Source organism: Gambusia affinis, linkage group LG04, assembly GCF_019740435.1.
Source record: "Gambusia affinis linkage group LG04, SWU_Gaff_1.0, whole genome shotgun sequence".
Taxonomy (NCBI): Eukaryota; Metazoa; Chordata; class Actinopteri; order Cyprinodontiformes; family Poeciliidae; genus Gambusia; species Gambusia affinis.
In genome coordinates this window covers 31,016,244-31,033,803 of record NC_057871.1, presented here as the reverse complement: position 1 = coordinate 31,033,803, position 17,560 = coordinate 31,016,244, and the positions used below count along the sequence as shown (strand labels likewise).

At 36.4% G+C, this 17,560-nt stretch overlaps 2 protein-coding genes across 2 annotated transcripts; both read left to right on the top strand.

Moving 5' to 3' along the window:
• Positions 1-305: 305 nt before the first annotated feature.
• Positions 306-7,153, top strand: LOC122829006 (cytochrome P450 3A30). Its single transcript, XM_044113144.1, has 13 exons — positions 306-442; positions 587-680; positions 1,872-1,924; positions 2,020-2,119; positions 2,208-2,321; positions 3,283-3,371; positions 3,461-3,609; positions 3,939-4,066; positions 4,170-4,236; positions 4,317-4,477; positions 4,726-4,952; positions 5,079-5,241; positions 5,574-7,153. The coding sequence occupies exons 1-13, from the start codon at positions 372-374 to the stop codon at positions 5,649-5,651; spliced, it is 1,494 nt and encodes a 497-aa protein (XP_043969079.1). The 5' UTR covers positions 306-371; the 3' UTR covers positions 5,652-7,153.
• A 678-nt stretch (positions 7,154-7,831) lies between these two features.
• Positions 7,832-15,679, top strand: LOC122829005 (cytochrome P450 3A56-like). The gene is made up of 13 exons (XM_044113143.1): positions 7,832-7,986; positions 8,131-8,224; positions 9,749-9,801; positions 9,894-9,993; positions 10,085-10,198; positions 11,741-11,829; positions 11,919-12,067; positions 12,431-12,558; positions 12,661-12,727; positions 12,808-12,968; positions 13,217-13,443; positions 13,570-13,732; positions 14,065-15,679. The coding sequence occupies exons 1-13, from the start codon at positions 7,916-7,918 to the stop codon at positions 14,140-14,142; spliced, it is 1,494 nt and encodes a 497-aa protein (XP_043969078.1). The 5' UTR covers positions 7,832-7,915; the 3' UTR covers positions 14,143-15,679.
• The last annotated feature ends 1,881 nt before the right edge of the window (positions 15,680-17,560 follow it).

Genomic DNA, 17,560 nt, shown 5'->3' with positions numbered 1-17,560 from the left:
TTTCCTGCTTTTCTGCAGCATATACACAGTAAAACTGTTGAAAGTGGCCCTCATAATTTAGATTGTATTCAGAGATCTCACAAAAGACACAACAAAGTAAATAATAACATGTTTTTGTAATTTAACTTTAAAGTGGTAGACATTCTCCAATGGAGCAGTAATGATTCATGCCTGAGTTATATAGAATAATACATTATCATGAGAGGAGATAAGTAATATTACCTTGACAACATTCTCTTGACACACCTCGCTACCATTGGTTTAACTTTCACACACTTCATCTTGCGCAACAGATCGGTGCAGCAGGAGATAAAAGGTACAGGTGGTGACATTTGATAACACAGAGACAGATACTTCCACTGAGAGGACAGATGGGTTACTTCTTGTACTTCTCCGCTGAGACATGGACTCTGCTGGTTGCCTTTGTCACACTCCTGCTTGTGTGAGTGTTAATGAATGAGTATTGATCTATTTATTTCTTCCAGTTATTTGAATCTGAAACTGACATGTTCTATTCTCTTCTGCTCAGAATTTACTGCTTTTGTTTTTACTTCACACATAATATCAAAGCCTTATTTATCCACAGATATGCCTACTGGCCTTATGGAACATTCAAGAAATTAGGTATCTCTGGTCCTAAACCTCTCCCATTTTTTGGGACAATGCTGCATTATCGAAGGGTATGTAAAACATTTTTTAAACCGCACTTATAGTGTAAAAAGCAGATTATGTTAACATTTTGATCAAAGATATTATTTTTCTTGGATCTTCTTCAGAAGTCCTTGCAATCTTTGTATTTTTTATTTACATTCCTTGAAAATCTAAAATGATAAATGCTAAAATACATGAACAAGATTTCTACACTTTGTGAACCTCTAAACATTTTCAATTACATGTCCTTATTTCGCCTTGCTGTTTCACGCTTGGGTAAAATGCTGTATTGTATTGGTAGTAATGAGAGTATTAACCTGTTCTACAATCATAAATAATGGTAAATAATTTTTTAGATAAGCATAAATATAGTAATACATTTTATTCTTGCCCATACATTTCTTAAATAACATTTTATTTTGAATTATCCAAGTGACCCTAAGAATACTGTTAATTGAATGAGCGTTTTAATAAACAACATTGAATAATGTAAAATAAAAAAACTTGATAACTCAAATGAAAAGTGAAACTCAGAAAAGGGAAGTAGTTTAGGAATCACAATGTGAAGTTTTTGTTATTGTGCACCATATAGGACTAAAGTTCCAGTGTGAATTCCAGGAGTTTAGTTCTGTTAAATAGTTCTATATTATATTTTACATCTGTATTTTAAAATCATTTTTTTATATGTGCTGGGTTCTATGTAGTTGTTCTTGTTTGGTTTGCACATGAAGGCTTAAGAGAAATGTTTTGGCAGAAATAATCAAACTAAATGTGTGACTAGAACTAAATTCCATGTAAACTCACTTCTTGCTGGTTCTTCTTGTTACTTCCCTGTTTATTCCTGGTTCCTGTGATTTTGTTTTAGTTCTGCTCTAGCTCCCTGTGGACCTTGTGAATGTTGTATGTTTTTGCTCTTCATTATTTATTTCTAAACTGCTCCCTGTCTCTGACTTCCTGCAATTGGGTCCTCCATCACCACTGCACTTCATCACACAATCTACGTAAATTAGTCCAATACAGCCAGAAATGCATTTCAATATAACTCTAATTTATAATATATATTTTTTAAATATATTGAATCAGAATAATGTAATTTAGCAACAACAAACAACATTCTTTAAAGAGATCCATTATTTATTAATTCATTTGGCTGAAAATTTTATAAAATGTTTTCTCTAAGTTATCTTATACTTCTGATGTAACATTATTTTTGTAATTAGGGATTCTTCAACTTTGATCAAGAGTGCTATAGGAAATACGGGAAAATATGGGGGTGAGTTTTCACATTGTAACTGTTATTGAAGAACAAACACAATAAATCAATAATTTGTTTGTGTTTAAGTTGTTTGTTCCATTCTAATCTTTCAGTATTTACGATGGCCGCCAGCCCGTGTTGTGTGTTGCAGATCCTGAAATTATAAAGGCCATTCTGGTTAAGGAATGCTACTCTTTCTTCACCAACCGCAGAGTATGCAGTTACTGCTCTACAATCCATATGAAGTCATTGTGATTTACATTTCATTTAGTTCTCATCAGCTGCTGTTTCATTATGTTAGAATTTCCGACTGAATGGGCCCCTCTATGATGCCGTATCCATTGCTGAAGATGACCAATGGAAAAGGATCCGCAGTGTCCTATCTCCGTCCTTCACCTCTGGGAGACTGAAGGAGGTGAGCTTCTCCACCTTCTCTATATCTTTCCACTTTTACAGCAATTTGACCTGAATATACTGCTTCCTCCAAATATATTGGCACTGCTGATAAAAAGGAATAAAAAGCTTTGAAATAAATTCACCTTTTGTTACAAATAGTATGTTCACATACTAAAGACACAAAAATGTTGAGTGCATTTATTCTGTGGACAAACCCAAAGAAACATGCCTTTAGTATAAAACCCTGATAAATTCTATAGACTAAATTTAGAAAATTGTTAAGATATCTTAGATTTATTTAGAAAGCAGAATGTCTAAGCCTTTTTGATTAGTACTCCTTCTTTCCCTTTGGTATTAGTATTGCATGACTCACTGAAGTAAACCAGATGTATATCTTTATATGTCAGGAAATGACAACCAGAAAAAAGCACAAAATCAACTTTTTTTCAAAGCAATCTCATTTCTGAGACAGAAAAACTAATAGACCAACAAGAGAAAGTAAACCATGAGTGGAACCGGGATTCTGGGTGATTTGCTCAGATTTCAGTTTGTCTTTGTAGTGCTGAGCCACGGCAAATGTTGTCTCTAGGCAGCTTCAAAACAAGATCATTTTTAAATACAAATATATTTACCATCAATACAATGCAATTCCATAAACATGTTGATTTTCAATCACATACATTACAGTTCAAACCTAGTTATAAATTAAGTCTTATTTATTATGCCAAATGGCTGAAAGTTTTCAAAGGAAGCCCAAAATAGACTGTTATGAGTCTCTGACTTTGCAGCAATCCCTGAATAAACATATGGCAACAGCAAACTGCATCTCGATATAACTTTGGAGCAAGCATACATGCTCAAGTTATCAGGATTTAGTCAAATATGTTTTGAACTTTAATTTCAAGCCAAAACATTTTCCATTTTTATTTGTGTGTGTGTGTGTGGTAATGACTTTTTTTTTGTCTCTTTGTGTGCATTAGATGTTTGAAATCATGAAGAGTCATTCTGCTAACCTGATCCGCAGCATGAAGAAAAAGGCAGATAAGGGAGAAGCATTAGAACTGAAGGAGTAGGACGTTTTATAAAATTGTTCCAGAAGATGCTTAAACTCACCTCTATCAATGCCAATGTATTTTAAACATGTTTGTCTGTTTACAGATTCTTTGGATCGTACAGCATGGACGTTGTAACCAGTACGGCCTTCAGTGTAGATATTGATTCACTGAACAACCCTTCAGAACCATTTGTGACAAACATCAAGAAGATGCTGAAGTTTGACTTTTTAAACCCCCTCTTCCTCGCAGTCGGTAAAGTATAAAGAAAGAACAAACACACGGTTAATGATATGTGCTCCAATAACAGTCTAATTCATTCCTCAACCTTAGAAGACATGGAAACTGGATGTTTTATACTAGCTTACAAGCTCGTGGTTAATTATTCTTAATAATGAAGAATTCTGTCATTTTATAACAATCTGAACCTTTAGTAAGCAAGGGCATATTTTACTTTTTTCAGCTAAGTGCTTTTATAAAGAATTCAAGTTTGTTAAATCTCAGTCTATTAATGTTGTAATAGGCAAAATAGTTCCTCACCTTCCTTGTCCAGCAGTTTATAAATGTTATTACTTTAATTTCAGCTTTCTTCCCCTTCCTTGGCCCCATATTTGAAAAGTTAGAATTTTCATTTTTCCCCAAATCTGTGACCGACTTCTTTTATGCTTCTCTGGAGAAGATTAAGTCAAACCGTGAGACCAGCCAGCAGAAGGTACAGTCAAATATAATGTTTGTTTTTTTTTTTTTCCGCATTTCAGTGTCTTTGTATCCGCAGGCTTACAAATGGGATCTGATCTGATCTTATTTACTTGCAGAGTCGAGTAGATTTTCTCCAACTAATGATTGATTCCCAAAAGAACAATGGGTTGCAGAAGGACAAAAGTGAGACGTACTTCACACACTCACAATATCACACACAGCTACACATCTTACTATTGTGAACCATGTTGTATTTTCTGCAGGTTTAAGTGACCATGAGATCCTTTCCCAATCCATGATTTTCATTTTTGCTGGTTATGAAACAAGCAGCAGTTCTCTCTCTTTCTTGGCTTACAATCTGGCCACGAACCCAGAGGTCATGAGAAAGCTCCAGGAGGAGATTGATTCCACCTTCCCCAACAAGGTACAGTATGCCAAAATATAGAATATGTTGAGTATTTAGGTCTTTAAATATCAGGTATTTAACTTGTATAATTACCTGATGAGCCACCTAATAACTGATTTAAAACTAAAAGTTGCAAATTTTTAAATAGATTTGTTTTGTGGACCAGCTTGGTATAATTTAACTTTTGAATGATATCCTAATCTATTAAGACTGGCCTGTAATACAGCAGCATGACCTGGTAAACAGCCATGCTTTTGTTTGTGTAGGCTCCTGTTCAGTATCAGTCTCTGATGGAGATGGATTACTTGGACAGCGTCATCAATGAGTCTCTCCGGTTGTTCCCCATTGCCGCACGTTTGGAGCGTGTGGCCAAAGCATCTGTGGAGATAAATGGCCTTGTGATTCCAAAAGACATGGTTATCCTGGTCCCCACATGGCCTTTGCACCGGGACCCTGAGATATGGCCAGAACCAGAGAAATTCAAACCTGAGAGGTAAGAAGGAATGAACAACTACTTAGTAGTAGGGAGAAAAATGCACATTGCTGCATATCATCTGCAGAAGTCTGCTGTTAATATGACTACTTTTAGTTACATATTTATGTGTATTTTTCATATCAGATTCAGCAAGAAAAACAAGGAGGACATCGATCCATACACATACATGCCTTTTGGGTTAGGACCAAGGAACTGCATTGGGATGAGGTTTGCTCTAGTGGTGATGAAACTGGCAGTGGTGGAGATCCTGCAGCGGTACAGCTTCTCTGTGTGTAGAGAGACTGAGGTGAGATTACAGATTAACTCTGCATATTGCTCCTCTTTCAGGCTTTGTGAGGAATCTTATGGGTAGGTTTTAGTGTTACATAACAATATGACACTTATTTTTGTCCATCCAAAGTTTGAAGACTCTGATTACCACTGAGCTTTGCACAGTAATTCATACTGATCTTCATTTCATTGTCTCTTGTTCTTTGACTATAAGGTTTCTCTAGACAAGTGTAGCTTTTTTCTTTTCTTTTCTTTTTGTACAATGTTTGAATTAAATGGTCATGCTGTTCTTTGCATTGTTTATTCAGTTCACACAGTTTTCTCTCTGCACATTGAATTTCCATCCAGATCCCATTTGAGATGGATATCCAGGGTTTGCTGGCACCCAAAAGACCCATCCAACTGAAGCTGATCCCTCGCTCCTAATCTTCCAGCTGGAGAAATATTTTTTAATCAAATTATGAAGTTTATTTTCTGAAGATTATATTCCCTTCCCATTAATGATTTTGTCGTATAGTGATACATCTTACATAGCGCTCATAATACAACTTATATAGCACTTCTTAGAGTACGCAAAGAAGATTAAATTAGATTGGATCCCTGTTTTTCTATATGTGATGATGTATATTGGTGAGTGGAGTCAAATGTTCCAGCTATGGAACATTGAGTTGAATTTTAGTGATTTTTCTAGCTTATGAAATATATCTAAATCAAATTGTAATGTTTATTTGGTGAAATTTACATTCTTTTCCTATAACTGAATTTTTCAGTGAAGCCTATAGCGTTGTAGATCCCTTTTCCTTTATATGCTGAACTGAGAGAGAAAATATTTTTAAACTGTGTTGCCAATTAAAAGTGTACAGGTGTACTTTAGACTGATCACAGTAAAATCTCACTGCATTGTGCTGCTTTATCACACAGCACAATGCCACAGACGTAGCAATTGGCAAACTGACTGCAAGAATGTCAACCAGAGCTGTTGCTTGTGAATTTAATGTTCATTCCTCTACCAAAAATTCACACATTCCTCTCCAAAGATATTTCAGAGAATTTGGCCAACTGGGCACACAGTTACAGACCACATGTATCCACACCAGCCCAAGACCTCCATATCCAACATGTTCACCTCCAAGATCATCTGACATCAGCCACACAGACAGCTGCACAAACTACCAGGAATTGTAGTCTCTCAACTTGACTGTGATTTGTTTCCATATCAGACTTGAAGGGAAAAGGCTCATATTTGATTGCTTCCAGCACATTAGAGAGGTGTGCTCTTCATGGGTGAATCCCAGTTCTCCCCGGTCAGGGCAGAGGGCAGACAGCATGTGTGGCTTTGTGTTGGTCAATTGTTTGCTGATGTCAACCTTGTGAACATCAGCAAACCGTTGCTGCAGAGTCATGTTGGAAGAGGAAGTGGCCAGCTCCAATCTGTTCCCACAAACCTGGGAGAATGGAATTGTCTAAAATATCTTGGTATGCTGAACCATTCAGAGTTCCTTTCACTGGAACTAAGGGACCAAGCCAGCTCCTAAAATTCACTGGAATTCACTGAGCTCCTGAGAGTGACCCATTCATTCACAAATGTAAAAACAATCTGCATGCCTACGTCCTTAATTTTATACACCTGTGGCCCTGTAAGCGATTGGAACACCAGATTCCTATGATGTGGATGAGTGAGCAAATACTTTTGGCAATATAATGTGCATACAGTTTAGTTTAAAAATATTTAATTTAACCCTCAGTTCAGGATTTGTGTTTAATTATGCCTACCCACATGTTGTTTGAGTGACTCATGCAGCTTTATTATCTTGGCTTTGTCATTGTTTAATAAAGACTGTTTAGAATGTGTTCTCAAATCGGTGAATTTTTGTATAGTTTTGAGGTTTCATCAGGTTAGATTAATAAAATCCCCAACTTCTCAAACACTCCATAGTGGTTTTCTTACGTGGATCGGATGCAGTACAGCAAGTGTAACCTATTTTCATGGCAATAAAATTTTGATGCATTTATTATGAAGAGTATTACTGTTCAGAATGAACATAACGTATTTGATCACAAAAATACTTACTAAACAAAAATGGACCCAAAAGAGATAAGAAGAAAGCATGTTTCAGTTGAGAAAAAATAAAAGGTCTTTGACTGATGTGGCATATCCAAAGTCTGTTGAGCTCAGGATTTTTTTTGTTTGTTTGTTTTTTTATATTGAATTCGACTGCAGGCACCAATCGTCTATTCCCTCCCTTAGGAGTTATGTAACTGGTCACCCTCTGGCCTCATTCGGTTCTCTGGAAAAAAACAATAAAAACAGTTTCTGCTGCTAATAAATCCAATAACATGACTGGGTATGTCTGAATGAGTAGAGTAGAAAACTAGAAATCTTAAAAACAAACTGAGAAAAAGTGGCACAACAAAGTAAATAATAACATGTTTTTGTAATTTAACTTTAAAGTAGTAGACATTCTCCAATGGAGCAGTAATGATTCATGCCTGAGTTATATAGAATAATACATTATCATGAGAGGAGATTAGTAATATTACCTTGACAATATTTTCTTGACACACCTCGCTACCATTGGTTTAACTTTCACACACTTCATCTTGCGCAACAGATCAGTGCAGCAGGAGATAAAAGGTACAGGTGGTGACATTTGATAACACAGAGACAGATACTTCCACTGAGAGGACAGATGGGTTACTTCTTGTACTTCTCCGCTGAGACATGGACTCTGCTGGTTGCCTTTGTCACACTCCTGCTTGTGTGAGTGTTAATGAATGAGTATTGATCTATTTATTTCTTCCAGTTATTTGAATCTGAAACTGACATGTTCTATTCTCTTCTGCTCAGAATTTACTGCTTTTGTTTTTACTTCACACATAATATCAAAGCCTTATTTATCCACAGATATGCCTACTGGCCTTATGGAACATTCAAGAAATTAGGTATCTCTGGTCCTAAACCTCTCCCATTTTTGGGGACAATGCTGCATTATCGAAGGGTATGTAAAACATTTTTTAAACCGCACTTATAGTGTAAAAAGCAGATTATGTTAACATTTTGATCAAAGATATTACATTTCTTGGATCTTCTTCAGAAGTCCTTGCAGCCTTTGTATTTTTTATTTACATTCTTTGAAAATCTAAAAGGATAAATGCTGAAATACATGTACAAGATTTCTACACTTTGTGAACCTCTAAACATTTTCATGTAATTCATGTAAAAGGACATGTAATTAGGGATTACATGTCCTTATTTCGCCTTGCTGTTTCACGCTTGGGTAAAATGCTGTATTGTATTGGTAGTAATGAGAGTATTAACCTGTTCTACAATCATTGTCCAATTACATTTTATGGGTAATAAAAAACAGTCAATTTCCACAGTTTGATGTGGCCACTGACCACCCATGTCAAACTGTGGCCTATCTGATGATCCAGATGCCCTGTTCTAGTTCTACATTGTCCAGTCCAGGCAGTCTACATGTGGACAGCCAGTCCAATGTGCATGAACTGTGGACTGGCAAACCACAGTTTGTACACCTGTGACAAAGGACTGTCCTTTATTTTCTATGCAACTGAATTCAGCTATTATACTTCTCTAGCTGTCTTTTACAGAAGTTTTCAGATGACTCAGCTGGAGGTTGTATTAGTGAGGATGATGAGTACAGGGTTGCTATAAGCAACTTTGTCACATGGTGTGGGCTGAACCACCTGCAGCTCAAAGTGATAAAGACCAAGGAACTGGTGGTGGATCTGAGGAGGAGCACCAGGACGCCTGTGACCCTAGTTTCCATCCAGGGGTTAGTGTGGACATTGTGGAGAATTATAAATATCTTGGATTCCACATTGATAATAAACTGGATTGGATCAAGAAAAGCAAAGCTATATACAGGAAGGGCCAAAGTCGGCTCTACTTTCTGTGCAGAGGCGACTTCATCCTTATGATGGCTGATATCTTTCATCATCTGCTGGACTTTGCTCAGTATGTTTTATGAGTCTGTGGTTGCCAGTGGCATCCTGTATGTTATAATGTGCTGAACCAGCAGGCTGAGGGTGGAGGAAGCCAAAAGACTGAACAGATTGATCAGCAAGGCTAGTGACAATGGGGAGATTTTATGGTTCTTACAGATGGGACTTGATTTCTAATATAATTGTTTCCTTGGAATTATTTTTATTGGATTATCATTAGCTTATTTGTGTTACAATGACATTTCAATGACAAACTGATGATTTAGTGCCAAATATGAAAAGGTCCAATTAACACAGCCAAATTCCAGTGTAGTGGTATGTAGCAGATTTAAATTGATTTAAATAGAACCGCAGCCAGATATGCAGTTCAATTTAAATCTAATTTATAAAATGTATTTTTTTAAAATACATTGAATCAGAACAATCTAATTTATCTTCTATGAACAACATTCTTTAAGATGACCCTTTAATTTAATAACTCATTCTGCTGAAAATTGTATGAAATATGTTCTCTAAATTATCTTGTACTTCTGATGTAACATTATTTTTGTAATTAGGGATTCTTCAACTTCGATCAAGAGTGCTATAGGAAATACGGGAAAATATGGGGGTGAGTTTTCACGTTGTAACTGTTATTGAAAAAATAACAAAAAACAATAATTTGTTTGTGTTTAAGTTGTTTGTTCCATTCTAATCTTTCAGTATTTACGATGGCCGCCAGCCCGTGTTGTGTGTTGCAGATCCTGAAATTATAAAGGCCATTCTGGTTAAGGAATTCTACTCTTTCTTCACCAACCGCAGAGTATGCAGTTACTGCTCTACAATTCATATGAAGTCATTGTGATTTACATTTCATTTACTTCTCATCAGCTGCTGTTTTATTATGTCAAAAGAATTTACATCTGAATGGAGCCCTGTATGATGCCCTGTTCAATGCTGAAGATGACCAATGGAAAAGGATCCGCAGTGTCCTATCTCCGTCCTTCACCTCTGGGAAACTGAAGGAGGTGAGCTTCTCCACCTTCTCTATATCTTTCCACTTTTACAGCAATTTGACCTGAATATACTGCTTCCTCCAAATATATTGGCACTGCTGATAAAAAGGAAGAAAAAGCTTTGAAATAAATTCACTGTTTGTTACAAATAGCATGTTCACATCCGAAAGACACAAAAAAGTTGAGTGCATTTATTCTGTGGACAAACCCAAAGAAACATGCCTTTAGTATACAACTCGGATTAATTCTGGAGAATATTGTTTTGATACCTTAGATTTATTTAGTAAGCAGAATGTCTAAGCCTTTTAAGTTGGTAATAAAAAATTTTTCTTGTGTTTTGTATTGCATGAAGTAAGTCAGTGAGTCTTGAAATACATTCTGACTTATTTTCTGGTTGTCAGGAAATGACAACCAGAAAACATTCACATTGCAAAACTTACATACTGTCTACAGTCTGAGTAAAATTTAATGGTTTAAGGCTGAATGAAAATGTGTGTTTGTCCATAAATAGCAAGAAAGAAAGAAAATATCTTGAGAATTTTAGCAAAGAAGGACTGAGGTCAGTCCTTCTCAGTCAGTCCATAGAAGAACTTTGGACTCTGACTATTAGAGTCGAACAACTATTAGACACAACTATTAAACCACTTCTATTTGATAACTGATATTTTTTGGGAGGGACACCAGGTAAAAAAAAACAAATGAAGAGGTGTGGAGTTTGGTATTCACGACTGGGCCTCGAACTCTAACTTTGTACTGTGATTCAGGAGACAGAGTTATCTGGCAACAGAAACTCCAGGTGAGATTGAAGTGAAATACAGAACAAGTTTATAGGTATGGATAAATATGAAGATAAGCAGTTTATTTAGGCATGGGGGGAGGAGATGTGGTGCTGTGGGCTAATTTGTTTTGAGTGGATTCTGTAAACCTACTTGGTGGTCATAACACCAAGAACACTTTGCAGTATCAGAAAATTCAAGATGATAATGTGGTGAACTCTTTTCACATCTATTTTCAATCCTTTTTTCAAAGCAATCTCATTTCCTAGACAGGAAAACTAAAACAACTGGAGAAAGTAAACCATGAGTGGAACCGGGATTCTGGGTGATTTGCTCAGATTTCAGTTTGTCTTTGTAGTGCTGAGCCACGGCAAATGTTGTCTCTAGGCAGCTTCAAAACAAGATCATTTTTAAATACAAATATATTTACCGTCAATAAAATGTAATTCCATAAACATGTTGAAGTTCAATCACATACATTACAGTTCAAACCTAGTTATAAATTAAGTCTTATTTATTATGCCAAATGGCTGAAAGTTTTCAAAGGAAGCCCAAAATAGACTGTTATGAGTCTCTGACTTTGTAGCAATCCCTGAATAAACATATGGCAACAGCAAACTGCATCTCGATATAACTTTTGAGCAAGCATACATGCTCAAGTTATCAGGATTTAGTCAAATATGTTTTGAACTTTGATGTCAAGCCAAAACATTTTCCAATTTTATTTGTGTGTGTGTGTGTGGTAATGACTTTTTTTTTGTCTCTTTGTGTGCATTAGATGTTTGAAATCATGAAGAGTCATTCTGCTAACCTGATCCGCAGCATGAAGAAAAAGGCAGATAAGGGAGAAGCATTAGAATTGAAGGAGTAGGACGTTTTATAAAATTGTTCCAGAAGATGCTTAAACTCACCTCTATCAATGCCAATGTATTTTAAACATGTTTGTCTGTTTACAGATTCTTTGGATCGTACAGCATGGACGTTGTAACCAGTACGGCCTTCAGTGTAGATATTGATTCACTGAACAACCCTTCAGACCCATTTGTGACAAACATCAAGAAGATGCTGAAGTTTGACTTTTTAAACCCCATCTTCCTCGCAGTCGGTAAAGTATAAAGAAAGAACAAACACACGGTTAATGATATGTGCTCCAATAACAGTCCAATTCATTCCTCAACCTTAGAAGACATGGAAACTGGATGTTTTATACTAGCTTACAAGCTCGTGGTTAATTATTCTTAATAATGAAGAATTCTGTCATTTTATAACAATCTGAACCTTTAGTAAGCAAGGGCATATTTTACTTTTTCAGCTAAGTGCTTTTATAAAGAATTCAAGTTTGTTAAATCTCAGTCTATTAATGTTGTAATAGACAAAATAGTTCCTCACCTTCCTTATCCAGCAGTTTATAAATATTATTACTTTAACCTTGTCCAGCAGTTTATAAATGTTATTACTTTAATTTCAGCTTTATTCCCCTTCCTGGGCCCCATACTTGAAAAGTTAGAATTTTCATTTTTCCCCAAATCTGTGACCGACTTCTTTTTTGCTTCTCTGGAGAAGATTAAGTCAAACCGTGAGACCAGCCAGCAGAAGGTACAGTCAAGTATAATGTTTGTTTGTTTTTTTTCCGCATTTCAGTGTCTTTGTATCCGCAGGCTTACAAATGGGATCTGATCTGATCTTATTTACTTGCAGAGTCGAGTAGATTTTCTCCAACTAATGATTGATTCCCAAAAGAACAATGGGTTGCAGAAGGACAAAAGTGAGACGTACTTCACACACTCACAATATCACACACAGCTACACATCTTACTATTGTGAACCATGTTGTATTTTCTGCAGGTTTAAGTGACCATGAGATCCTTTCCCAATCCATGATTTTCATTTTTGCTGGTTATGAAACAAGCAGCAGTTCTCTCTCTTTCTTGGCTTACAATCTGGCCACGAACCCAGAGGTCATGAGAAAGCTCCAGGAGGAGATTGATTCCACCTTCCCCAACAAGGTACAGTATGCCAAAATATAGAATATGTTGAGTATTTAGGTCTTTAAATATCAGGTATTTAACTTGTATAATTACCTGATGAGCCACCTAATAACTGATTTAAAACTAAAAATTGCAAATTTTTAAATAGATTTGTTTTGTGGACCAGCTTGGTATAATTTAACTTTTGAATGATATCCTAACCTATTAAGACTGGCCTGTAATACAGCAGCATGACCTGGTAAACAGCCATGCTTTTGTTTGTGTAGGCTCCTGTTCAGTATCAGTCTCTGATGGAGATGGATTACTTGGACAGCGTCATCAATGAGTCTCTCCGGTTGTTCCCCATTGCCGCACGTTTGGAGCGTGTGGCCAAAGCATCTGTGGAGATAAATGGCCTTGTGATTCCAAAAGACATGGTTATCCTGGTCCCCACATGGCCTTTGCACCGGGACCCTGAGATATGGCCAGAACCAGAGAAATTCAAACCTGAGAGGTAAGAAGGAATGAACAACTACTTAGTAGTAGGGAGAAAAATGCACATTGCTGCATATCATCTGCAGAAGTCTGCTGTTAATATGACTACTTTTAGTTACATATTTATGTGTATTTTTCACATCAGATTCAGCAAGAAAAACAAGGAGGACATCGATCCATACACATACATGCCTTTTGGGATAGGGCCAAGGAACTGCATTGGGATGAGGTTTGCTCTAGTGGTGATGAAACTGGCAGTGGTGGAGATCCTGCAGCGGTACAGCTTCTCTGTGTGTAGAGAGACTGAGGTGAGATTACAGATTAACTCTGCATATTGCTCCTCTTTCAGGCTTTGTGAGGAATCTTATGGGTAGGTTTTAGTGTTACATAACAATATGACACTTATTTTTGTCCATCCAAAGTTTGAAGACTCTGATTACCACTGAGCTTTGCACAGTAATTCATACTGATCTTCATTTCATTGTCTCTTGTTCTTTGACTATAAGGTTTCTCTAGACAAGTGTAGCTTTTTTCTTTTCATTTCTTTTTGTACAATGTTTGAATTAAATGGTCATGCTGTTCTTTGCATTGTTTATTCAGTTCACACAGTTTTCTCTCTGCACATTGAATTTCCATCCAGATCCCATTTGAGATGGATATCCAGGGTTTGCTGGCACCCAAAAGACCCATCCAACTGAAGCTGATCCCTCGCTCCTAATCTTCCAGCTGGAGAAATATTTTTAAATCAAATTATGAAGTTTATTTTCTGATGATTATATTCACTTCCCATTAATGATTTTGTTGTATCGTGATACATCTTACGCTCATAATACAACTTATATAGCATTTCTTAGACTTAGACTTAGACTTAGACTTAGACTTAGACTTAGACTTAGACTTAGACTTAGACTTAGACTTAGACTTAGACAGACTTTATTGTCATTTTGTATGCACAGGGGTGTATACATAACGAAATTTCGTTGCATACGGCTCAGGACAATGTTTTGAGGTTTCAATGAGGTTACTCAGAATAAATAAAATACACAATAAAATATAAATATAAATATTAAATATAAAGTGCAGGAATGACAGTAAAATAGAAGTTATTTAGCTATGTACATGAAGTGGAGACCGCAAAGAAGATTAAATAAGATTAAATTAATGAGCTTTAGTGTCTGTCCCTGTTTTTCTATATGTGATGATGTATATTGGTGAGTGGAGTCAAATGTTCCAGCTATGGAACATAGAGTTGAATTTTAGTGATTTTTCTAGCTTATGAAATATATCTAAATCAAATTGTAATGTTTATTTGGTGAAATTGACATTCTTTTCCCATAACTGAATTTTTCAGTGAAGCCTATAGCGTTGTAAATCCCTTTTCCTTTATATGCTGAACTGAGAGAAAAAATACTTTTAAACTGTGTTGCCAATTAAAAGTGTCCAGGTGTACTTTAGACTGATCACAGTAAAATCTCACTGCATTGTGCTGCTTTATCACACAGCACAATGCCACAGACGTTGCAATTGGCAAACTGACTGCAAGAATGTCAACCAGAGCTGTTGCTTGTGAATTTAATGTTCATTCCTCTACCACAAATTCACACATTCCTCTCTAATTGTATTTCGTAGAATTTGGCCAACTGGGCACACAGTTGCAGACCACATGTATCCACACCAGCCCAAGACCTCCATATCCAACATGTTCACCTCCAAGATCATTTGTGCAGCTGTCTGTGTGGCTGATGTCAAACTGCCAGGAACTGTAGTCTCTCAACTTGACTGTGATTTGTTTCCATATCAGACTTGAAGGGAAAAGGCTCATATTGGATTGCTTCCAGCACATTAGAGAGGTGTGCTCTTCATGGGTGAATCCCAGTTCTTCCTGGTCAGGGCAGAGGGCAGACAGCATGTGTGGCTTTGTGTTGGTCAATTGTTTGCTGATGTCAACCTTGTGAACATCAGCAAACCGTTGCTGCAGAGTCATGTTGGAAGAGGAAGTGGCCAGCTCCAAACTGTTTTGGCAATATAATGTGTATACAGTTTAGTTTAAAAATATTTTATTTAACCCTCAGTTCAGGATTTGTGTTTAATTATGCCTACTCACATGTTTTTTGAGTGACTCATGCAGCTTTATTATCTTGGCTTTGTCATTGTTTAATAAAGACTGTTTAGAATGTGTTTTCAAATCGGTGAATTTTTGTATAGTTTTGAGGTTTCATCAGGTTAGATTAATAAAATCCCCAACTTCTCAAACACTCCATAGTGGTTTTCTTACGTGGATCGGATGCAGTACAGCAAGTGTAACTTATTTTCATGGCAATAAAATTTGGTGCATTTATTTTGAAGAGTATCCCTATTCAGAATGAACATAACGTATTTGATCACAAAAATACTTACTAAACAAAAATGGACCCAAAAGAGATAAGAAGAAAGCATGTTTCAGTTGAGAAAAAATAAAAGGTCTTTGACTGATGTGGCATATCCAAAGTCTGTTGAGCTCAGGATTTTTTTTGTTTGTTTGTTTTTTTATATTGAATTCGACTGCAGGCACCAATCGTCTATTCCCTCCCTTAAGAGTTACGTAACTGGTCACCCTCTGGCCTCATTTGATTCTCTGGAAAAAAACAATAAAAGCAGTTTCTGCTACTCATAAATCCAATAACATGACTGGGTATGTCTGAATGATTACAGTAGAAAACTAGAAATCTTAAAAACAAACTGAGGTAAAAACAAACAGGTAAAATCAAAGAGATTTTCTGCTTTTCTCCAGCATATACACAGTAAAACTGTTGAAAGTGGCCCTCATAAGTTAGATTGTACTCAGATCTCAAAGAGTATACAACAAAGGCACATATAGGCAGACAGACAGACAGACAGACAGACAGACAGACAGACAGACAGACAGACAGACAGACAGACAGACAGACAGACAGACAGACAGACAGACAGGGAAATTGTGGATGAATATACATGAATAAATCTAGTATAAATAATAACATGTATTTTAATGTAACTTTAAAGTAGCAGACATTCTCCAAAGAAGCAGTAATGATTCAAGCCTGATGTATATTATCATGAGAGGAGATTAGTAATATTAGCTTGACAAAGAAATAATCAGTCATCTGAAGTTCTAGCTGAGAGAGTACTTCCATTATTATTATTATTATTATTATTATTATTATTATTATTATTATTATTATTATTATTATTATTATTATTATTATTATTATTATTATTATTATTATAGTCAACTCTGCCTCTCGCCCAAGATTTTCGCTGGACATAGGCACCATCACCCCTCCCGGCCCCACAAGGGACAAAGGTGTTAGAAAATGGATGGATGGATTATTATAGTCAGAGATCTGACTACAGACGCTCTCAGTGAGTGCCAGCTTGAAACATTCTCAAAGGATGCAGATCGAAGTGGAACACCATTTTGGCAAACCTACCAACCTCGCTACCTTTGGTTTAAACATCAGGTATTTAACTTGTAGAAAAATATATTTTTTTTCATATTTGTTGAAACTGTCATTATGTCGTGACAGTATGGGATGAGACAGAAAATCTTTGTAAAACATTGTGCTCCTTTTCCTTCTCCCCATGCTCACAGTTCCAACAACAAACAACCAATTATTGCCAGGAGGCGGGTCTAAGAGCTGTTAAGCACCCTCTGTGTGGCATTGCTCAAACCCCCCCAGCCCTCCAACTCCTCTCCTAGCTCTCTCTTATACTGCATCTAGCATAGCATGTTGTGAATGATTGGACTAATTACCATGGCCACCGATGACAGTGGATAAATGTTATTCCTGGAATAATTAATTGTTTCCCTGCCATTATCACATTGGCCAGCAAGTACGTCAGGATGATTGACAGCGCAACGATACTCCTGATTGGTTGTTTTTGGTCAGGAGTGGTGCATTTCTTCAGATGGCAGCAGCTTAGAGAGGAGGTAGAAGAGACTGATCTTTTCACAGATTATCTTTAGAGAAACCTTTTAGGTCAGAGACCTTGTCAGGGTCAAATCTCATTAGCTCCTCTAAAGTAAAGTAGAGGCACCAATACTTTAAAGCTTCTAAAATAGTACTCATACTAATGTAGTTTATGGTAATTAGTGCCTCTATTTCCACTTCGTTTTT

Bases quoted from the DNA above. Each gene is read 5' to 3' on its own strand.
- LOC122829006 (XM_044113144.1), top strand. From the start codon at position 372: ATGGGTTACTTCTTGTACTTCTCCGCTGAGACATGGACTCTGCTGGTT. The intron at 4,067-4,169 runs GTACAGTCAAAT...ATTTACTTGCAG, and splicing joins GTGAGACCAGCCAGCAGAAG to AGTCGAGTAGATTTTCTCCA. The intron at 5,242-5,573 runs GTGAGATTACAG...ATTTCCATCCAG, and splicing joins CTGTGTGTAGAGAGACTGAG to ATCCCATTTGAGATGGATAT.
- LOC122829005 (XM_044113143.1), top strand. From the start codon at position 7,916: ATGGGTTACTTCTTGTACTTCTCCGCTGAGACATGGACTCTGCTGGTT. The intron at 7,987-8,130 runs GTGAGTGTTAAT...ATTTATCCACAG, and splicing joins TTTGTCACACTCCTGCTTGT to ATATGCCTACTGGCCTTATG. The intron at 12,068-12,430 runs GTAAAGTATAAA...CTTTAATTTCAG, and splicing joins CCCCATCTTCCTCGCAGTCG to CTTTATTCCCCTTCCTGGGC.